Source organism: Chiloscyllium plagiosum, chromosome 3, assembly GCF_004010195.1.
Source record: "Chiloscyllium plagiosum isolate BGI_BamShark_2017 chromosome 3, ASM401019v2, whole genome shotgun sequence".
Taxonomy (NCBI): domain Eukaryota; kingdom Metazoa; phylum Chordata; class Chondrichthyes; order Orectolobiformes; family Hemiscylliidae; genus Chiloscyllium; species Chiloscyllium plagiosum.
This window is the reverse complement of record NC_057712.1, coordinates 96,827,996-96,852,510: the sequence shown is the minus strand read 5'-3', so window position 1 is coordinate 96,852,510 and position 24,515 is coordinate 96,827,996. Positions and strand designations below refer to the sequence as shown.

Genomic DNA, 24,515 nt, shown 5'->3' with positions numbered 1-24,515 from the left:
TTCTTTGCAAAGTCCTCTTCCTTCCTAGCATGAAAATACTTTGACAGTTTCCAACAGTGTATCTCTACAAGAAAGAGAAATTACCAAGCTTTCAACCACTTTGCATTTTTCTTCGAAGAATAAGCTTCTATATAGGTTTCTACACATTCAGTCGTACAAATCTTGCTTCATATGGATATATTATCTCAACAACAAAAGGCAAGTTTAAAAAAAAGTAGAGCTCAATATACAGCAAAAGGATTCTTATACCATGCAAGATAAATAGTCATGCTGCAGTGCTTTAGATAGTTCACAGCACATTGAAAAATGAATATTAGTCAGATTTCATTATCCTCATGGCAGAGAAGCAAGCATTAGTCAAGGTTCTATTTAGATTTCTATGAAGTTAAAAAAAATGTAGGCATGAATATTGGACATGGATATTGACATCTGCATTCTTTCTCCTGCAATCCATCCCTTCTGAAGATTCATAATAGGAAAACATGATCACACCCAGTCATGTCCACACTCAATAGCCATACACATTCTAGCTGGACAGTGATTGAGTTTACTGGCAATTGATGAAATAGTGTGCATTTGGTTTATTTATGAAATATCAGGGTTGCTAGTAAGGCCAGCATTTATTGCATAACAACAATGTGCCTCAGGAAGTTGGGGATAAGTTGCCTCTTGAACCTTGCGAAGTCCATGTGGTATAGGCTTACCCACAGTACTGTTAGGAAAGAAGCTCCAGTATGGATGCAAGTTTGCTCGCTGAGCTGAAAGGTTCGTTTTCAGACGTTTCGTCATCATACTAAGTAACATCGTGAGCCTCCCGTGAAGCACTGGTGGTATGGTCCGTTTTTTATGTGTTTAGGTTCCCTTGGGTTGGTGATGTCATTTCCTGTTGTTTTTCTCAGGGGGTGGTAAATGGGATCCAAGTCAATGTGTTTGTTGATAGAGTTCCAGTTAGAATGCCATGCTACTAGGAACTCTCACGAGTGTCACTGATTGGCTTGTCCTAGGATGGATGTGTTGTCCCAGTCAAAGTGGTGTCCTTTCTCATCTGTATGTAAAGTTACTAGAGAGAGAAGGTCATGTCTTTTTGTGGATAGTTGATGTTCATGTATCCTGGTGGCTAGTTATCTGCCTGTTTGACCGATGTAGTGTTTGTTACAGTTTTTGCAAGATATTTTGTAAATTACATTAGTTTTGCTTGTTGTCTGCATAGGGTCTTTCACATTCATTAGCTGCTGTTTTAGAGTGTTGGTGGGTTTGTGGGCCACCATGATGCCAAAGAGTCTGAGTAGTCTAGCAGTCATTTCCGAGATGTCTTTGATGTAGGGGAGAGTGGCTAGGGTTTCTGGACGTCTTTTGTCTTCTTGTTTGGGTGTGTTGCTGAGAAATCGGCAGACTGTGTTCATTGGGTACCCGTTCTTTTTGAATACACTGTCTAGATGATTATAGCAAAGAAAAGTCTTTTCGGCGAATTTGACAGGGTAGACGTGGACAAGTTATTTCCCCTTGTGGGAAAATCTAGGACCAGAGGCACAATTCCAGAATAGGGGATCAAATATTTAAAATAGTGATGAGCACTACTCTCAGAGGGAGGTGAATCTGCAGAGGTCTTTACCACAGACGGATGTCAAGGCTGGGCTGTTCAATATATTCAAGGCTAGGATAGACAGATTTTTAAATTCTGGATTAGTGGTGCTGGAAGAGCACAGCAGTTCAGGCAGCATCCCAGGAGCAGTACAATCGACGTTTCGGGCAAAAGCCCTTCATCAGGAATAAAGCACTTAAATTACTTAAATGTTAAATAAAAGGATCCAGGGCTATGGGGAGATGAGGATTATCAGATCAGCCATGATCTCTCTGAATGGCACAGCAGATTCAATGGAATAAATGGCTTACTTCTGCTACTGTCTTATGGTCAAGATGTTAATGATGGGCAATTCAGCTTTGATAATATTAACTATTATGGGAAAATGGTTAGATTCCCTCTTTTACAGTGAATGACTGTGGCCACCTCTTAGCCCAAATCTAAGTGCTTTTCAAGTCCTGATGCATGCACGATTATTTTAGTATCTGAGGAGTTACAAATACTACCAAATACAGGGCTATCACCAGTGAACCTTCCCATTTCTAATGGACCATAGGGCAGCTCTCATTACAGAATTAATGATTTAACCAGAGGGTCACCATGCCTCATGTTTGGAGAGAGAAACTGAGAATGAAAACCCTTTACGGTAATCTCAGATGGTGTGAGTACTGAAGTCACACTGTTGCTATCACACTGCATTGCAGACCAGCTATCCAGCCAACTGAGCTAACTAACTTCCCAAATTACAAGTGAACCACCGCTCTTTCGCCGATTGCTTTATTTTAATGTGGAAGCCATACCAGAGTCATAGCAAAGGAACCAGAACACATTCAAAAGTACAAGTTTAAATATACTGCCAGTCTGCATTCATCAAAGATCTACCCATCAAAAATATTTAAAGTGGTAATAATATACTTATACAAGTAGCTGACTGTGTTGCCTTCCCAGTCAGAACCAATTGGCAACACTACAAAGAGGCCATCTCTAGGTAATTTAAGTGAATTTATTAGCATTTCCACAGCAAAAGCTATGCTAAATAATAACACTATAATAAGTACAAAATAGGTCCCCAAACTTTAATAAGCTGGCTTCAAAAAATGGTGTCCATACAGCTAGGCAATATGATAATTTTATTATTCAACAAGTGATGAATGATGTATTTTATGTAACATTTATATGTTTTCCCTCTTCACCCCATTCACAACTCCACAGCTTTTTATCCAATACACGACAGAAAACATATATACTTGATATAATATTTCCACCCACAACGAGTTGGCAGTAGTTTGCACAGAAAGTACACACAAATGTTATCACAAACTATTTTAGGTTGTTGAAAGCAAGTAGCAGGTCATTCAAGTTTCATGGAAATAAAATATGTGGAAGATTTATACAGTGGTACTTTCCACCTACTATTGTAGGTGAAGAGGGAAATAGAATACAGAAAATTAAAATACTGTAATTCAACTGGAGAAAACTCTACAAATGCCAGGTATGGTGCAACAAAAAAAAGGCAAACTTACAGACATTTGCTTCATTCAGCTCCAAAAAGATGATTACAAAGCAGCATTAACAAGAACTTAATTGGAATGAGGAACAAAGGAACAGCAAGCAGGCCTTATATCTTCCCAACACAGTTGCAGCAGGGCTGATTTTACATCATTCAATTTACCAGTCATTGCTGATTGTATATTTATACATTTATCTAATTAATATCTATAAATCAGTCTATGTCTTGGAAATTTTCAATTCGTCCGTCCATACACTTTTAAGAAAGCAAGTTATAGATTTCTATTACTTTGTGCATCAAAAACTGCTCTCTCTCTCTCTTAAGTGACCCAGCTCTAATTTTGTACCATTGTTCTGGACTCCACTACCAGAGGTAACTGCTTGCATCAACCATGTTGAATAATTTGGTTATTATAAAGCATCTTCATAAAGTCATCCCTCAACTTGTAAATCTATAAATGTAAATTATATTCATAATTAATCCTCTAATTACAGGCAATATCCTGACACATTTCCACTACACCTCTTGAAATACCAATATAATTTTTCCTCGATTTTGTGCCTAAAACAGATTGCAGTACTTCAAATGGAGTCTGAACAGAACTCCACATAAGTAAAGCACCATTTAACGCTCCATTCATTTTTGATTACTTAGTAAAGTAGCCTTTAGTGCATTGATTTAGCCACACCTCCTAGATTCTTGCCATTAAAAAAAATTGCTTTTCAGACCTGAAGTGGATGATCCAGACTTCCACATATCTGCCTTGTTTGCCAAGTCTCAGTGGTCTGTTGCAGCTTCCTGCTTCCTATTTTACAATTTATCATGCTTTCATTGTCATCAATCATTGGATGTAGTGTTATTTTTTTCATTGAAGAATATGAAGATTATATACAATTATTGTTTATATTTAGAATTGGAGGCAACACTGAGATCTGGATCACTAATTGGGATTTATTGGAAATTTCAATCTCTAATTGGCAAGCTGTGACAAATGGTGTTTCATAATTCCACTTACTTCTTCCCAATGACTTAAGTTATAAAGCTCCCCTTTACCACTACTGTAAATTATCAACATTGTTGCTCTCCTTTTAACAATTTGAAGATCCTACAAGCTCCCAGTCATGCTCAATTTTACCAAGGTCTCTTCAATGGCAACAATATTCAGCCAATTCTATGTTTCTATAATGTAAAATAAGTCAACTATAGTCTGTACATTCCTCATACTTCTGGACTTACTGTTTAGATTTTTCCCTCCAAATGATGTAAGATCGTAGAATAGTAAAAGGTAATATTGTAATAGAATTTCAAAATCAAAACAAACTATGTTGTTCCCCATACATACCTATTAATTCCATGGGGTGCTGCATTATGAAATGCTCACACAAACGAATGAACATGTTTGTTACCTCCTCGGTGGGGCACTCAGCATGTCTAAACAAAATAAAATCAAAATCTAGTCATATACACATCACAATGACAACTGTTCAAACCCAAGACAGCTTTTAGTTTTTGCAAACAGTAAATGTTAACCAAGTTCATGTGTCGCCGAATCAATTGTACTTTCAGCTTAACAGATTTTAGTTACAGATTTATAATAAGGAACATTACATATTTATTAAAAGGTTTCCTCAACTTACTAGGTTCAGGTATATCAGCTAACACTAGATTGGAACAATACATTTTGGAAAGTACAAAAAGATTTCAATTTATTAACAAAATAAGGCTGGATTATAAACAAAAGATGAATGGCAATTTAAGATTAGAATGTATTGAGCTATACTTATAAACATTGCAACTAAGTTTATTGTACAACAGAATTAGTTCACAGAATGTATGTTGGATAGATAGAGCCTGACATCTAGTGTCAATCAGAGTGTATTACACATTAAGAAGTTGTTAACTTTAACAACATGCATTTATATCACAGTTTTAACATAGTAGAAGTGTTACAAAACAGAATTTGACTCACAGACATACCAGATAATATCAGTGCACATGACCAAACATTTCTGACCAAATGTGTAACTTTTCTTTAATAGGAGCAAAGAGTTTACTATTAACAGGCATGAAAGACAGTTTAGGGAAGGAATATCTCAGATTAAAGTCGTTGACTGCCGAAGACATAGCTGCCAATAATGAAACGATTAAAATCAAGCTTGTGCATGAAATCAGAATTGGAGGAACAAAAATTCGAAGGGCTGCAGAGTATTAAGAGGTTACACGGATGAGGCCAAACAAGGGATTTGGAATCAAGGATGAGAATTTTAAAATCAACACAGTGTACAACTGAGAATCAACACAGTGCACAACTGAGAATCAGTGAGCTCAGGGATGAAGAGATATGAGACATGTGGCATGCTGGGATATGGGTAGCAAAATTTTACACATGAAATAATATTTAAATAAATAACTAGCAAAAGATTCAGAGTGATTTCTGCTAACTCCAGTGTCCATGTATGGATACAGTCTCCTCACTCAGGTATTCATCCAAACTTTCAGAAAAGAAAAAGTTCAGATGCAACATCTGGGCTTGAGATTTTTAAGGCCTGCGACTGAAATCAGGCCATACAAGACCGATAGCCACCCCAATTCACTGTTTTAGGGAACTTAACATTATTAGCATTCAACTTAACGTTGAGCAAATAATTTTAAATGTGACAAATTTTGAACAGTTCCACTGAAGGCAATTAGAAATTGCGTGAAGCTGCCAAAGATTAGCCACTTAATATAAATGCTTCACTCCTTAATTTAAATATTGGTTAAATAACTGTTCTGTTTAAATACTCAATCATTACTGCTCAAAAGGAGCCAATTTGGCCTGATGTTTCTGTGCCAGGTCTCTGAAACAGCAACTGAATGGGTATTTACTTGACCTGTACGCATTCAAAATATTTTCTCTTCAAATGCTGAATAAATTCCTGTTTGAAAGCCACAATTCAATATGCTTCCATCAGGATCTCAGCTATTACATTCCAGATTCTCTAACTGCTGTTGATGGTTCTCTTCATATTGCCATTGGTTCTTTTGTGACTTAGCCAAATTGGTGTCCTATGGTTCTCAACCCTTCCATCAATAGGAGCAATTTCTAATTTTCTACTCTGTTCTACTCTGCCAGATCTGTAACGGTTTTGAACATCTCTATCAAATCTTCTCAAATCTTTTCTTCCCCAAGGAAAAGAGCTCCCAGTTTCACTAATCCATCTGGATAAGTGAAATTCTGCATATCTGTGGTCATTCCCAGAAAACTTCACTGAAACTTTTCTAATGTCATCACATCCTTCACAGAATCTGATGCCCAGAACCAGAAACCGTGTTGTAAGCAGATTTATTTTTATTTGTTTTTGTACAGCTGTGAACAATGTTAATTCGGCCAATATTTGGGAACAATAAAGAAAGGAATCCCAGTGATCTCAAAGTCAAGGGCCAATTCCCGGAACACCTGCCAAATCTGTGGTCAGAGATGTGGGTCTACGATTGGGTTCATCAGCCATATAAGGACCCAAAGAATCAATCACGAATAACATAAAAGTTCTGAGGTAGACAATTATGGTCGTTAGCAAGTAACTGATGATGACTGACTGTCCTAATTGCCCTTGAGAAGATGGCTGTGAACTGCCTTCTTGAACTATTGTAGTATATGGGTTTTTTGCTAGGAAGGCAGTTCCAGGATTCTAACCCGACCAACAGTGAAGTAACACAAACAAAATTGCAGTTTAGGATGGAGGTAGCCTTTACTAAAGCTAAGCTTGTTTTTCAAGGAAGGAGAGGGAGCAGATGAGCGTAGTGTTGTCTAAGGAGTCTTTTAGTGAAATGCTGCAGTATACTTTGCAGGTGGTGCACACTGCTACCACTGTACATTAATCGTGGTGTGAGTGAATGTTGAAGTGGATGGGGTGCCAATCAAGCCTGGCTGCATTGTCCTAGAAAGCTTCAAGCTTCTTAATTGCTTTTTCAGCTGCATACACCCAGGCAAAGAGGGAGCATTCTATCTCAACTTTACCTGTGCCTCAGACAGGCTTTGGACAGTCAAGAATGAGTTATTTGTTGCAGAATTCCTCGCCTCTGACCTTGTGTTGTAGTCACAGTATATATATGGCTCTTCCAGTTCAGTTTCTGGTCAATGGTAATCCCAGAATGTTGTTAATGAAAGATTCAGCAATTGTAAGACCTTAAGACATAGGGGAAGTAGGAGGCCATCGCGTCTAGCTATTCTGCTCCATCATTCAACAACATAATGGCTGATCTTCTAATCCTCAACTCAACATTTTTCCTCTTAACCTTTGGTTCTGTTACAGATTAATAATCTATCTCAGCCTTGAATACATTTAATTCTGCTGTGACTTTCCCATTCTCTGTAGTATTTTGCATTAAAAAAAATTCACAGATTCACTATCCTCAGAGAAGAAATTCCTTCTCATCCCGGTCCTAAACAGGCAACCCTTGATTCTGAGTTTATACCCTCTGATTCTAAACGCCCCCACATAGGGAAAGAACCTATTCATATTTACCCTGCTAAAAATCCTAAGGTTCATTCTTCTAAACTCAATGAGTATAGATCTAAACTAACCTACTTTTCTACACAAGATGATCCAAGCCCAGATCAACTGAGTAAATACACTCAAGACTACCTCCAATCTCAGTATGTTTCTCCTTAGATAAGGAGTCTAAAAAATGGTTCACATTATTCTGGGTGAGGTCTAACTAGTCTCTGGAAATTTTAGCAAGATTTCCCTATTTTTCTATTCCATATCTATTGACACAAAAGGCCAACAATCCATTTTCCAAACCCACTCAACCTGTATGGTAGTTTTATAACCTATATATAAGGACTCTAAACTCCCTCTACACTGCAGATTTAACTACTTAAGTAATATTAAGCGCCTTTATTCCTGTCAAAATGCATTGGCCGGGGTGGTGGGCGGGAGATTTTTAGTTGCATCACACTGCAAATTTTTGCTAAAGTTTACAGAACTGTAAAGTTATGGAATTTCCATATGAAAGAACTGAAACTAAAAGATGAGAGACTTAACAAACAATCCAGGTCTTTTGCAATATATAATTTCAGTTGCATCACACTGTAAACTTTTGCTATAAATTCTATGTCTTACAATCTTATACTCCACAAGCACCTGATGAAGGAGCAGCGCTCCGAAAGCAAGTGCTTCCAAATAAACCTGTTGGACCAGAACCTGGTGTTGTGTGATTTTTAACTATGATAATATAAAACATAGACAGTTAACCTTCAAATTTTATCATCTAACTTAAAGGCCTTGGGCTTTTATTTCAGAGAAGACAGTTAAAAATGAGCTGGAACACATCAAGATGGGGCCTTCAAAGTCACACGGCCTGAAAAATAGCCACATTCAACAGAAATTTACAAAGGAATGTCCAAAAACATGGCTAAACCAGTCTACCACCATATCCTTAAAAGACTATCTTAGGGTAATTGCTTGGACATTAAAATCATCATCTGGATTACAACCTTCAAGTTTCTCTTGGCACAAGACTTCTTGATGACAAGTACTACTAGAACAGAAGACCATTCTCCAAAATACTTTGCAGAAAGGATAAATGGGTCTCTAACAATGACCATCCAAACTTTTCAAAATGAACTATGCTCACAAAGCGCCAACAGCCAGTGTTCACCCTTCGCAAGCAGACATGATTAGAAGCTTGTAGTTTAGTTCCAGAACCCAACAACCTCCAGAATCACCAAGGAGTCATCCTTGCAGAATGCAACTAGCTTATGCTGCAATTTCTCAATATGCCAAAAGTTGAAATAAATCAGAGAAAAATGATTTTAAAAATCAAATATTAATAGTACCCTCAATGAAAAGGATTTATTGCAACTTTAAAAAACTTTTTCCAGAAGAACAACCAGCACAACTCCAATAGAACTTGAGGATCAACATTGGAAAGAATAATTTATAAACACAAGAACTGCATTTTTCTCCCACCCCAATTCCACCATCTTAATCCTGCTCGCAAACTTCGATTGCACACTTATGCATGTGTGTTCGTGTTACAGAATTCAAGACTGGTTTTTAACTTTTCAATAAAATTTGTACCTTACTTGAGTGAGTGTACAATAAGCTAATTCCTTAATTTTGATCAACACAAAGCAATCTGTCTGGCTTGTTTCTTTGTATTTTTAACATACAGTTCATTAAGGAAATGTGAGGAAAAGGACAACTATTTAACATTTTTAAATCACTGTTATATCACCTTTAAAAAGTGAAAAGAAAAGAACTTATGCATCCCACCAGACTTGGTTCTGAAAGGCAAAAGGTAGAAGTGAGGGTGTGGCTCAGCAGACCAGTAGTTCCAGAAACATTACACTATCTCATTGGATAGGTTTACAGTCACCCCATCAAATTCTACCACAATGCCTAGCCCCTCATATCTTATCATCAGCAATGGGATAACTTTGCATGCTAAAAAGTGCTAGATAAATACAAATCTGTTGACATAATGTAAAGAAATCTTTAGTTTATAAAAATATTACCCAAGGCATGAAAAATATTTTCTTGGTCAGTAACGTACGACCACAGTGCATTTGTAACTGTTGGTTTTGACTTTTAAATCACTGAGCCAGAATATTAGAAATAGTCATTTTCTTGTAACTATCTGGACACTATTTGACTCTTTTCTCTTTGTAGGTTTTTAAAAAAATTATTTCTGTTCCCAATTCATTAAATATTTGATTACTTTCAAATTATTTGACTAGATTTCCCCACTTTCCATTACTCAAAATGTCATAGTAGCACAATATTCACATTTCAATTTTTGACATTCGATGCAGATTCAGGAGACCATGTAACAGAAACTTAAACAAAAACTGCAGACAACTCCATGTACATATCACCAATTCTGCAGCACCACCCATCAGCAGCTGCAAGAACTGCAGCAATGTTAACAGTTTGAGACTACCAAGCAAATCAGTAACAATAAGCCACTGAATATACAACAGGAACTGAAGGAAACATGCATTCTTCCAATCTTACAGCGAAAGTTACAAAGATCAAGCATAATATTCAATTCCTACGTACCACTGTGCTTCTGATCTCAGCCAGTGCCTTTCTGGCATGATCAGTTAATTAAACAATTTGATACACTACTTCTATTTGGAGACACTTAATTGAGCAGGCAAACCCCTGGAGCATTTATCACGTGAACCATTTGTAGTTCTCATAAATATATTTACAAAAGACAAAAATGACAAATAATTCTGATCAGTAAAAGCAAAGAGAAAAGGTCAGGCATTTTTCCTCAGAGGGTTCAAGCAAATGGGTATGTGCACCTCCTCCGACATCTTATCTCAAGGTGCAATTGATGACAATGACAACACAAGTTGAAAAAAAGATAATGAGGAATGCAACGTCCACATTCACTCATAACTTTAGTGCAAGTTTATGCATGATCTAACATGACTACTTCAAATTACTTGAAACAGGAATAAAAATACAGAGTAAAAAAAATTTCAAAATCAAATAAAACATATAAATTTTGTGACCTCTTCCTGGTCATAGTCTTTAAAATAGCTAATTCAGTCATCTTTTGATGTTTCAAATTACATAATCATTTGAAATCTAACTAAAACCATTTTTTAAAAAAAGAATAATTAAGTATCCAGAGAGGTCCAGCATATTTAATTTCTAACGCAGCTACTTTCAAAGTCTAAAAGTGCAACAAAAATGATAATTCCAGATGTATATAATAAGATCTTATTTCTCCAATAAAAAGATTATAGATAAAGCACTACTTACCCTTTGCACTGTAGTTTAACATATTTAATTCCCTCTTTCTCTATTTCAGTCCGGTCATAAAACCTGCTTGTATTCGTTAAATCAACTAAAAGTCCCATATTCACCTAAAAGAAACACAGAAAGGTTCTCATAAACTAAACATTTTTTTTCAATAAACACAGGGTTTAATAACAGAGTTATTGCCCCCTCTCACTGTCCAATTGTCTCTGCATCCTGAAACATTTCTAAAATACAATTGTTTGAACATCACTGTATCTTATGAGAAAATTGTTGAAACACTTAAAACAGATGCAGATGCAGGGTGGAATTAGTTTTAAATTGGTCCAAAACAGAACATAAGGTACAGTAGATTGAGTATAATCTAGAAATTTAGAACATGAATTAAACAAAACAAAAACAAAGCGAGTCAAAAGGTATACACTAAAGAAACTAGAGTGAAAATGGAAATGTTCCACACAAACAACTGGATATATTTGTCTACTAAGTACAAACAATAACAGAAGATGATAGTTGCAGTGCTGATGTCAGAAATAGGATAGATATTCAGGAGTAATTTTGTAAAGATGAAAGATGCGGTACCAACAAGAAAACTCAAGCTTGGCAACAAGGAAAGAACTTAGAAGATGCTACATTTTATCCTTTCTTCTGTATGCCTCAGAAGCAAAGACAATTAAATAAAAATCTATGGAAGAAAATAAAGGGCTCTGAAATGTGGATGCTAAGACGCAAGCTTTAATTCCATATTCAGACTACTAGAGACATGAAGAAACATGCAATTTGAAATTGCTAGAGCTAAAAGAAAACTTCAAAGTGACATTCAGAAAAGAAAACATCAGTATTTTAGCCCTTTTATCAGAGATAAAAAGCCACAGAGATTACTTCAAGAGGACTGCTGACAGCGGGGTCAACCTAGGTGCGGATAAATTACAGATGTCACAGTGCTTGTAAATAACGTAGTCTGTGTTTAAGGAAGGTGCGAGACAGACAAATATGACACACCACAACAGATCTTCTTGTCAGAATGGCTACAAGCAAGTCAGTAAGCTATAATTAATTTGGCCTCTAGAGGGCAAAAAAACATTCAGTATTTTAGTTAACTAAAATCAGAGCCAGAGTCAGAGTCACATAGTATGGGAAAAGACCCTTCAGTCCAACTCATCCACACTAACCAGACATCCCAATCTGACCTAGTGCCACTAACCAGCATGTGGCCTCTAACACTCTAAACCCTTTATATTCATATACCTATCCAGATGCCTTTTATACGTTATAATTGTACCAGCCTCCATCATTTCCTCTGGCAGGTCGTTACAGACACACACCACCTTCTGTGTGGAAAGGTTACTGTTCAGGTCCTTGTAAATCTTTTCCCTCTCACCTTAAACCTATGCACTCTAGCTTTGGCTCCTCCCCCACCCAAGGAAAAAAACCTTGGCTATTCACCCTATCCACGTCCCTCATGATTTTACAAACCTCTAGAAGTTCACCCCTCTGTCTCCAATGCTCCAAGGGTAAAAAGCACCAATCCATTCAACTTCTCCCCATAGCTCAAAATCTCCAATCCTGGCAATATCCTTGTAAATCTTCTCTGCGCCCTCTCAAGCTTGACAACATTCCTCCTTCTAGAAGGGAAACCAAAATTGTATGCAGTATTCCAAATATAACTGACTGTGGGGTTCAGCACAGGGCAGGAAAGAATTAAAAAGGGGAGAATTTATTGGATCAGGGGAACTTCGTTAGATCAGAATCAAAGTTTCCAATGGCAACAATGATGATAAAACTGGACGAAAGAGAGTAGGTCGGTGCGACCATTTAACGCAGCAAAAGCCCTTCAGTGCACAGCAGGAGGTAACCACAGATTGTTTACATTTGGCCTAAACCACTTAACCATACAGACAATTTTCAAATACCTATCTGAAAGTATCTCCAAGTCATGACTATCTGATTGGGTCGGGTTCAAGAAATTTTTAATGAATGATAACTGCACCCTACAAATGCTGGGCATATAAAAGAAACTGATAACTGCATCCTGAGTTTAGATCAGAGTGGTGCTGGAAAAGCACAACAGGTCAGGCAGCATCCGAGGAGCAGGAAAATTGACGTTTCGGGCAAAAGGCCTTCATCAGGAATAGAGCTCTATTCCTGATGAAGGGCTTTTGCCCAAAGCGTTGATTTCCCTCTCCTCGGATGCTGCCTAACCTGCTGTGCTTTTCCAGCACCACTCTGATCTAAACTCTGGTTTCCAGCATCTGCAGTCCTTGTTTTTACCTACCCGATAACTGCAACCTATAAATGTTAAACTTGTTAATATATTGATACCTATTTCCTGAAAATGTCGATCATACTAATGAGCTGTCTGTTATGGTATGGTATAACAAAGCTACTTCCATTCAAAGTTGTAGCTTCAGCTCAGAAACTTGTAACAGCAAGTTCTCTGAATAAAGACAACCGAAGGCCATTTTACTGTCTCTGTATCTCACTGTAGTTCACAATCTAAAAAAAGAAACCTCAACAATGACATCCCAAATCCTGATTTGGAGACGTCAGTGTTGGACTGAGGTGTACAAAGTTAAAAATCACACAACACCAGGTTATAGTCCAACAGGTTTAATTGGAAGAACTAGCTTTCGGAGTGCTGCTCCTTCATCCTTCCCAACTCCTGTACTCAATGTTATGACCATGAAGGCAAGCATGCCAAATGTCGTCTTCACCACCCATATATTCTTATTTTGTTGCCAGTTTTTGCATTAATAACCTCTAATTACTTAATCCCTTACACTTTGTAAATGTTAAAAACTTCAATTAAGTCGCAGTCTTCACTTTGGTCCAATGGAATAGGCCATAATGTCTAGGTTTTCTCATCATAGTCAAAGATTTCATATTTCAGTGGCAGCCCGATCAAAGCAATCTAATGGGCTTTTATCATTTCAATAATTTTATTTAATGCAGTGTTTTAAATTTCATTGGTGATTGAGAGTGAATGATTACAAGTTTAAAGACCTTCATCAACATGCCCAATATTCTCTATTGTAACAATGACTAAAGTACCAACCAGTGGAGAAAATGCAGCATCTATGGTTGACAAACAATATTACAGCACAAGAGGTTCAGGCCATCATGCAGGTACCGAAAAGTAACCATGGCTACTGAAAAATTATATGCGGTGGGTAAAATCCTGGGTTGATAATGAGATTGTGAACTGTAGGTCAGGTTAGGATGGTACAAAGAGCTGCTTCTTCAATCTGGACTGCATGGACATTTCCGCTGCTAAGTATTAATTTATCTGACAAAACCACAATTAATACACTAATCACCTATTACCTCCAACATTAAGTACATTGAGTGTACATAAATATAACAAACAAAGCTGTGGCTGCAGTGTAAAGAGTGGAGTCATTAAACCTCCACTAAGCATCAGTACAACCAACCGTACAGCAGGTCCTCGCTTTATATTATCCTGTGCAATGCTATTTCACTTTGACATCACTCACCAATTAGAATCCCAAATTCACATTGTGTCGATATAGATTTATTCACTTATTTACTATATCATCACTTGTACCGAGGTACACTGAAAAGTGGATAATATTATCATATTCCGTCACCATGTTGGATTGCTGAATAAATTGTATAAATGGTAAAATATTGAATAAACTGCTATTAAATTAGAGTCATAGAGATGTACAGCACGGAAACAGACACTTTGATCCAACTTGGCGAAAGTGAGTACTGCAGATGCTTGAGATTAGAGCCAAGAGTATGGTGTTGGAAAAGCACAGCTGGTTAGGTAGCATCCGAAGAGCAGGAGAATCAACGTTAGGGAGCATGGCCCTGATGAGGAAGTCGTGGAGGGAACGGGTTTCACGGAAAGCGAATGGGGTGGGGAGGGAAATATCTCTCTGGTGGTGGGGTTAGTTTGTAGGTGGCGGAAATAGCCAAGGATGATGCGATGCACATGGAGGTTGGTGGGGTAGAATGGGAGGACCCGGGTGGGGGCGTGGGTGGGTAGGCCTTCTGTCCTTGTTGCGGTTGGAGGGGTGGGGTTCGAGTGCGGAGGTGCCAGACGTGGATGAGATGTAATGGAGGGCATCGTCAACTACGTGGGAGGAGAAATTGCGGTCTTTAAAAGGAGGAGGCCATCTGGTTTGTTCTGTGGTGGAACTGGTCCTCCTGCGAACAGATGCAGCAGAAGCGGAGAAATTGGGAATTAGGGATAGCATTTTTGCAGGAGGTAGGGTGGGAGGAGATGAAATACAGGTAGCTGTGGGAGTCGGTGGGTTTGTAATAAATGTCAGTGTTGAGTCGGTCACTGTTGATGGAGATGGAGAGGTCCAGGAAAGGGACAGAGGTGTCAGAGATGGCCCAGGTGAATTTAAGATCGGGATGGAATATGTTGGTGAAGTTGATTAACTGTCCAACCTCCTCATGGGAACATGAGGTGGCGCCAATGCAGTCATCAATGTAGCGGAGGAAAAGGTGGGAAGTGTGCCGGTGTAATCCGGAAGATGGACTTTTCCACGTAGCCAACAAAGAGAAGGGCATAGCTGGGGCCCATGCTGATGCCCATAGCTACCCTTTTTGTCTGGAGGAAGTGGGAGGATTCAAAGGAAAATTGTTGAGGGTGAGGACCAGTTCAGCTAAATGAATGAGAGTGTCAGTGGAAGGGTACTGGTGGGGATGTCGGGAGAGGAAGAAACAGAGGGCTTGTAAACCCTGGTCATGGTGGATGGAGGTGTAGAGGGACTGGATGTCCATGGTGAAGGTGAGGCGTTGGGGGCAGTGGAACTGGAAGTCTTGGAGGAGGTGAAGGGCATGGGTGGTGTCCCAAACGTATGTGGATAATTCCTGAACCGGGGGGGGTAGGACAGTATTGAGGAATGTGGAGATGAATTCAGTGGGACTGGAACAGACTGAGACAATAGGTTGGCCAGGGTGGTCAGGTTGGGTAGGAGGTAGAATCGGGAGGTGTGGGATTCCCAAATCATGAGGTTGGAAGCTATGGGTGGGAGATCCCCTGAGGTGATGAGGTTGTGCACGGTCTGGGAGATGATGGTTTGGTGATGGGAGGTGAGGTCGTGGTTGAGGGTGCGGTAGGAGCTGGTGTCTTCGAGGTGGCGGCTGGCTTCAACAGTGTAGAGGTCAGTGCGCCAAACTACCACTGCATCTCCCTCATCCACTGGTTTGATGGAGAGGTTGGGGTTGGAGCAGAGGGAGTGGAGGGCTGCTCCTTGTGAGGGTGAGAGGCTGGAGTGGGGGAGGGGGTGGTCAGGTTGAGGTGGCTTTCGAGTTGGCGCCTGGCTTCAGCAGTGTAGAGGTCAGTACGCCAAACTACCATTGCACCCCCCCGGTCCATTTTCGAGTTGGTGCCTGATTTCGGTCCAACTTGTTCATGCTAACCAGATATGCTAACCAGATATCCTAACCTAATCATTTGCTAGCACTTGACCCAAATCCCTCTGAATCCTTCAAACTCATATACCCATCCAGATGCCTTTTAAATGCAGAAACTGTACCAGCCTCCACCATTTCCTCTGGTAGCTCATTCCATACACACACCACCCTCTGCGTGAAAAGTTGCCCCTCAGATCCCTTTTATATCTTTCCCCTCTCACCCTAAACCTATGCCCTCTAGTTCTGGACTACCCACCACAGGGAAAAGATTAGATTAGATAGATTCCCTACAGTGTGGAAACAGGCCCTTCGGCCCAACCAGTCCACACCGACCCTCTGAAGAGTAACCCACACAGACCCATTTCCCCTCTGACTAATGCACCAAACATTAGTTTGGTGCAATTTAGCATGGCCAATTCACCTGACTTACACATCTTTGGACTATGGGAGGAAACCGGAGCACCTGGAGGAAACCTGTCCAGACACGGGGAGAATGTGCAAACTCCACATAGACAGTTGCCCAAGGCTGGAATCAAACCTGGGACCCCCGGAGCTGTGAGGCAGCAGTGCTAACCACTGAGTCACCGTACCACACCTATCTTGCCTATTTATCCTATCCATGCCCTTCACGATTTTATAAACCAACATAAAGTCACTCCTTAGCCTCCGACGCTTCAGGGAAAACAGCCCCAGCCTATTCAGCCTCTCCCTATAGCTTAAATCCTCCAACCCTGACAACATCTTTGTAAATCTCTTCTGAACCCTTTCAAGTTTCACAACATCCTTTGAATAGGAAGGAGACCAGAATTGCACGCAATATCCCAGTGGCCTAACCAATGTCCTGTACAGCCGCAACATGACCTCCTGCGGCTCTATTTTCAAGGAACTATGAACCTGCACTCCAAGGTCTCTTTGTTCAGCAACACTCCCTCTGACCTTACCATTAATTGACATTACATAAACTGAAACAACTTCAAAAGTTCATCTTTCCCTCTCCATGACTTCACCCACTGTTCTCCAGTCGATGCCATCCAAAATCATCCCTGGAGTCCTGGCAATGTGCGTCTTTTCTGTCACCACTAGCACAGCTGCTTCCATGTCTGTCGCCTCTGAGCTGGAGACAGTCACACTGCGTAGATCCCACACCACCTCCGATGCTGAACATTGACTGACAGGATCCCAGCTCAACGTCCGACGCCACCATGGAGACGGAGCGAGGATGGAGATATATGGGGCACCCTCCTCCTGCGGGAGGTGGCCCCAGGGCAACCAAAAGAAAATAAATTTACTACTGGAATGACAACAATGAAGCGGTGTGGATGCATTAGAACCCATTGCATAAACCATGAGCGGACTAGCCCCACGCTCAAGAGCCAAATGTTGCCAATCCCACTGTTGTCATCTTTGAAGATGAAGCTTTCCACATGACTCTGATGTTGAGCAGGCAAGGGTCTAGATATAAAGGAAACTGACAATCTCAGTGAGGACTCATAAATCTTTGACAGACTGCTTGACGTAACATCACATCTTTCAGGAACCAATTAACAATGTTAAGCAAATGATTTTGTGTGTCAATGTCATTTTAGCGTATTCAATTTTTAAAATTTCAAGTTTGCATTACCAGAAAGAAATTCTTGCGTTTACATAGCATTTACGCAACACCAGAGTTCGTATAGTGCTTTACAAAGTTTATTTTTCTTCCCAGTATAATCACTGTTGCAGTAATGGAAATAGAGTAACAAATGTGCACACAGCTGCAGTGATAGAACAATCAGATCATCTGCTTTTTGTAATGTTGACTGAGGTTTAAATATTAGCCAGGTGTAAAGGATATCTCGCCTGTTCTTCTTCAAGTGGTACTTTTAAAAGGGTTGGGGTTTTGGTTTAATATCTCATCCAAAAGAAGTAAAACCTCTGCACAAAAAAGATTCTGCAGTGGTTTTTCTGTGTGACTAAAAAGTGAACCGCTGTTGCTGTAGATACGGCTCACCATTTTGATCTAGCTGCCAGTTTTGGAGCATGGATGGATGGCTGACACCAAGAAAAATCCTATCACGTATATCACTGCCATGACTTTGGAATTTAAATAACTGTAATCTTCTATGTAATTATTTCAATGCATTTAGTGTTGCAATGAAATCCATGACACAGGTGAGCATGTCAAATTATAAAGTATCTGCAGACTTCCATATTGGCACCAATTTAATCATCAGACTGATTCACTTCTCACTTCCACCTATTGTATACAAGGCATTTGTTTAGTAGCCAATAGTGCAGCAGAGAGATTGATTAGATTCTCTACAGTATGGAAACAGGCCCTTCAGCCCAACCAGTCCACACCGACCCTCCGAAGAGTAAGCCACCCAGACCCATTTCCCTCTGACTAATGCACCAAACACTATGGGCAATTTAGCATGGCCAATCCACCTGATCTGCACATCTTTGGAATGTGGGAGGAAACCGGAGCACCCGGAGGAAACCCACGCAGACATGGGGAGAATGTGCAAACTCCACACAGGCAGTCGTCCAAGGATGGAATTGAACCTGGGACCCTGGTATTATAAGGCAGCAGTGCTAACCACTGAGCCATCGTGCTGCCCTTTTTTTTTTAAAAAAAACTTCCATTTGCTTTGTCTACTCTACCTGCCTCGGGATCTGCACTCCATCCACATCCCACATCTCTGAAATCATTCTTGCAAATACTTTTGCAAGGATTCATTCATTTAGAACTGGGAATGGCACAAATGAATAATTGAATTCCTGGCCTTTATTAGTAGGGCCAATTCTTCCTCTCATCACATGCTACATGTAACGATGCTATCACTTTAAGAGGTTATAAGGCAAATGTGTCACACTGTCTGTAAGAAAGTCAACAATTTGAGAGGCCTTTGATTTTTTTTAATGTTAGAACAAGGGAAGCAACCTAGGTTGAACCAGCTCTCACAGACCTTGTTTTCTAGGTTTATTTTAGATTTTAGGTTTAGTTTTAAGCAGAAGCCTTTGAAATCTCAAAAGAGTTAGTAGCTTCAGTAAACATCTTCTGGCTGCTACACTCTGAACCTTCTCTTGATTTTTTTTTCCCTCCTGGATTGGAGAACTGCATGCGACAGTCGGTGTCTGAATTTGCCTTTTTGCCAAGGGGTGTGTTTATGGGATGTTACAAGATTAGAAGTTAATTAGAATTAGGCACTGTATCTATTATTCAGTTAAGCTTTCCAATCGTTACGTTATTCTAAATTCCTCTTTGTTTTGCTTATATTTTAACAAGATTTTACCTTTAAAATAAGTTAGAGTCCAAGCTACCTTCTTAAAACATATTGAGGGCATCTGGTCTGGTCCGTGATACTACCAACCATCTCCTGGAACTCTTGATCCCTTCACTAATGACAGACTGTCCTCCATTTTCCCTCTTCCCCCTTCATTCCTATTCCCTTCTCCTCATCCTCCCCATCTTTCCTGCTCTTCTCTCTTCTTCCCTCTCTCATCTTTCCCCTCTACTCCCATTCCCTTCCTCCGTTCACAAAAGTGGCTCTTTGTTTTACTGTTGTTTATGAGGGAAATGTATGTGTTACTGGTACTCCTATTTAGATATTAGTATAAGTTGGATACTTTGCTATTAATTAATAGTGGAATTAAAATTTCCTCCTTGTACCTCAGCAAATCTGTCCCCACAACTCTGATTTTCCCTTTTACTCTATCCATGAGTCCCCTCTTAGTTAGAACATAAACCTGTGGAAAGAGGCCATTCAGCCCAACGAGTCCACATCAACCTTCCAAACAGCGGGATGTGAAAGAGAGATAGAGAGAGACGAAAAGCAAAAGAAAGTTGTTTTTTAAGCACAACTTCAAGAATCACTTAAGTACATTAGAAATATAGTCACCATTGTATGAAAGGAAATACAACAATTTATTTGCAAACAGTAAGATCCAGCAAATAGTATTAAGATAATGATCAAATAATCTGTTTGGGTTGTTGGTTAATTACATTCTCTTCAAGTAGAATCTCTTATGGCCATCTGAAATGTCAGATTATACCTTGATTTAACCTTTAAAAAACTGATCTCTGACAATGCAGCTCTACTTCAGTGCTGCATAGACTTGTCAGCCTTATATGCTCAAGTCTCTCAAATGGGATTTGAATCCACAACCAGCACGAACATTTTCCTCCTGTGGATAACCAGAAGTGGACATGTGGATATAGTATTTTCAGTATTGGTTAAGCAATGCCTCCTCAGATTTGTACTCTCTTCTGGTAATATAGATAATATTTTACTCGCTTCTTTGATTGCTATACCAGTGTGGTTATCAACAAGATGATCATCAACTTTTCTTACTGATTATTATAAGTCTTCAAAAGAAAGACATTATGTTGCCTCCAATTCAAAACTTGTGCATTCAAAACCCTTTAGCACTTTGAGCACAATCTCGGTTGACAGTGCAGAGTAGTATTGCAGAGTTGCAGTATTATCAGAGATGTCGTAGTTCATGCAAGACATTACACTCAGGCCTTTCTCGGGTGGCATAAATATCTCATGATTCTATTCAAAGGACACTAAAGGATATTTTCCCTATGACCTGACCAAACATAGCTCTCAACAACACAAAATCAGCTAACATGGTCATTTATTTAATTGGTTGTTTGGTTGACACTGTTGTGAAAAGTCAAATGTTAAGTTTATCCATATTACAATTCATTGCCTCTATCCTCAATGATGTTTACCAATTCCCACTCCACCCCAATACAACTAATTCACGAGCAGTTCTTGGGACCCCTGCTACGAGAAATAAAGCCTTTTACCCGATTAGGTTCTGTACAAAAAACCTTGTGCTTAATCTAATAAATTACAATGTTCTACTTAGGGTCTCTAAAACATTTATAGTTCTATCAAAGTTCTTTTGAAAATAGCTACCAAATTTATTTGTTAGCAATCCACAGGACCTACTAGCATTCACCAATTCCCTCAAGACAAATTTCACCTTACACGTTATTGATGGCTAACCAAAGAATAGTTTATGTTAAAGTAATGACTCAATTTTTTTTGTTCAAAGAAAACAATACTCATTAGTTATTCAAATTAAAGTATGAGCCTGCTTCCCCGGCATAACATGCAGCATTTTATAGCAACATATTCAGGGCGTACATGTAGTTCTTACCTTCAAACTCTTTAGATAATTTGAAAGCATACTGGGATGGAATCGATTCTCTTCAGGAACTTGATCATCATACCTCGCTCCTAACATGGTCTTCAGAGGCAAAAACTTCCCTGTAAAATATTAAAGTAAAGTAAAATAAACTAAGTTAATTAAATGCAAAAATAGATTCTGTGGTATCTACATCAATTTCAGTTTTCTTGTTATTATCTGATTTAATCATAGGGGGGGCAAAGGAGGGAGGCCAGGTTTTGGTGTACACTGTCTCCTCTTCCACTACAGTATTTGTGGTTATGCTTTCATCCATCAAACCCCAAGCTGCTGGAATTCTCTCCTAAGCTCTTCCACCTCCTGCTCCTCTTTGACCAAGCTAATGGTCATCCTTGTAACATTGAAGACTTTTTACAAATACACATACTTCCCGTGTTCCAATGCCACAAGTGTTTGTTTACATGATAGTTTACACCAGGTTATTCAATATACAATCCTGAGAAACAGTAAGGAGTGAGCAAGAACATTGCCATTGTTGTATGCCATTTTTGGGAATGATGAGGCACACAAACAAGAAACAGAAGTAGGCCACTCAGCCTTTCAAGTTTGCTCTGCCATTCAATGCGATCATGGTTGATGCAATTTTACCCTCAACTCCATATTCTTGCATATCCTAATGATTACCAAGGAGACAAACAGTTAAGAATCTATCGCTGCCATAAAATAAATTTGAAGATTCTGCATCTGCAGACTTTTGAGAAAGAGCATTCAAATAACTCCCAACCCTCAAAAACAAAATTTCCTCACCTCTTTTAAATGGACGCTGCCTGATTTTTTAAAACTATGATCCCGAGCTTCAAATTCCTTCGCAAGAGGAAAAGAATTATTAAGTCCCCACAGGACTTCAGGACGTATCTTAACTAAGTCATCTCTAGCTCTTTCAAACTCCAGAGGATAAGGGAATTCCTCAAAAGGGAATTCACTCATTCCAGCTATGAATCTAATAAACCTTCTCTGAACTGCTTCCATCTTCTGTAAGTACAGTACACAGTGTTCCAGATGCAGTGTCACCAATGCCCTATTTAGCTGAATAACTTAAAAATTCTCAGTTTCAATTCTCCTTGCAATAAACGAAACGTTCTATTAGCTTTCCTGTAACCACATACAAACCTTCTGTGACTCCTGCACAAAGAAAGCTTTATGGATGAACTGAATTGAATTAGATCAAGAGTATCGTTGATGCTAGGAAACATCAAAATCCCTGAACTGAAACATAAACTCTGTTTCTCTCCATGGATGCTGCCTGACTTGTTACCCAAGTATTGTCTGATTTTAGTTTAGATTTCCAACATCCACAGTAGTTGCTTTTGCTTGAAGCAGCGCAATTTATATCAGAATCAGGATTCTGGGTAATCCAAGATGGAGGATGGGAAAAATTTATGGCTGTAACAGCTGCCCGTTTTTTGAGGTATTTTAGGTGCTGGAGGTGATTTCCTCGAATTCCAGGAGCAGCAATTACTGTTTTATATGCTGTTGCATTGTTTTGGAACTTTGGGGAAAAAAAGTCAAAATAACAGCAGTTTTAAAAGGGAGAAGAACAGACAAAAGAAGCACATGGTGAGGTCAATGCAGGAGAGAGAGGAAGAAAGAAATTGACACTGCCTTTGCTGTTTGAATTCATGTATCGCTGGACATCGGAGTGTGTCTGGGAAAATTAACAAACAGTGAAATTCACAGCTGATCTTGGAGGAACTCTTGGGTGAAGTTCACAGCACAGAAGCAGATAAGTGTATTGTTGTTTTAAGTGTGACCTACAGAAAGTCTGCAGTAGTAAGTAGAATGGGTTCTTGGTTATATGTTTTTGGAGATATGTGTCTTGATTAAACTTAAAATATAAGCCATAACTATTCATTTAACCTGGGGCAGAGATTGTAGAGGAATAAGACGGTGTTATTTTCTGGGTCTGTAGATTGTGAAGAAGCAAAAATGGCCTTTAGTAGACTGATATGCGCTTCTTGTCAGATGTGGGAGTTTAAAGAGAGCTTAAGGGTTACAGTCGATTATATCTGCCATAAATGCTGTTGGTTGCGAATCTTATCAGATCGAATGGATCGGTTAGAGAGACAGTTAGAAGCAATGACGAATTTGCAACAGCACCAGTATGTGATGGATGGCAGTTATAGGAAAAGGGGAAAGTCTCAAATACAGTCACATAGATGGGTTAACTCCAGGAAAGGTAAGAGAGGTCGGCAGGTTGTGCAGGACTCTTCTGTGGCTATACCCATTTCAAAAAAGTATGCTGTTTTGGAAAAGGTAGGGGGTGATGGATTCTCAGGGGAACTTGGCACGAACAGCCAAGTTTTGGGTATTGAGACTGGCTCTAATATAACGAGGGCTATGTCAGGTTCCAAGCGATCAACTGTGTTAGGGGATTTTTACTCCGAGGTACAGAAAGACATTTCTGCGGCCAGCAGAGAAAAATCGGAACGGTGTGTTGCTTCCGTGATGCCAGGATCAAGGATGTCTCAGAGAGGGTGCAGAATGTTCTCAAGGGGGAGAGGAGCCAGCAGGAGGTTATTTTCCACATTGGAACCAATGACATAGGAAAGGAAAAGGTTGAGATTTTGAAGGGAGATCAGAGAGTCAGGCAGAAAGTTAAAAAGGAGGCCCTCGAGGGTAGTAATATCTGGATTATTCCCGGTGCTACAAGCTAGTGAGGGCCCAGGAATAGAAGGCTGGAGCAGATGAATGCATGGCTGAGGAGCTGGTGTTTGGGAGAAGGATTCACATTTTTGAATCATTGGAATCTCTTTTGGGGTAGAAGTGACCTGTGCAAGAAGGATGGATTGCACCTAAATTGGAAGGGGACTAATATGCTGGCAGGGAAATTTGCTAGAGCTGCTCGGGAAGACTAGTAAGGTGGGGGAGGTACCCAGGGAGATAGTGAGGAAAAAGCTCAATCTGAGATTGATACAGTTGAGAACAGAAGTGAGTCAAACAGTCAGGGCAAGAAGGGACAAGGTAGGACTAATACATTAAACTGCATTTATTTCAATGCAAGGGGCCTAACAGGGAAGGCAGATGAACTCAGGGCATGGTTAGGAACATGGGACTGGGATATCAT

At 39.5% G+C, this 24,515-nt stretch overlaps 1 protein-coding gene across 7 annotated transcripts in view; it reads right to left on the bottom strand.

Annotated features, from left to right (window-relative positions):
- The window catches only part of rngtt (RNA guanylyltransferase and 5'-phosphatase), a 418,275-nt gene that overhangs the window by 368,484 nt on the left and 25,276 nt on the right, over positions 1 to 24,515 (bottom strand). For all 7 annotated transcript variants that reach the window (XM_043686789.1, XM_043686797.1, XM_043686812.1 and 4 more), the window contains exons 2-4: positions 21,404 to 21,513; positions 10,859 to 10,962; positions 4,435 to 4,523 (exon numbers count right to left, since the gene is read on the bottom strand). In XM_043686789.1, coding sequence (XP_043542724.1) covers positions 4,435 to 4,523; positions 10,859 to 10,962; positions 21,404 to 21,513 — 303 coding nt within the window. The remainder of the gene's footprint in view (positions 1 to 4,434; positions 4,524 to 10,858; positions 10,963 to 21,403; positions 21,514 to 24,515) is intronic.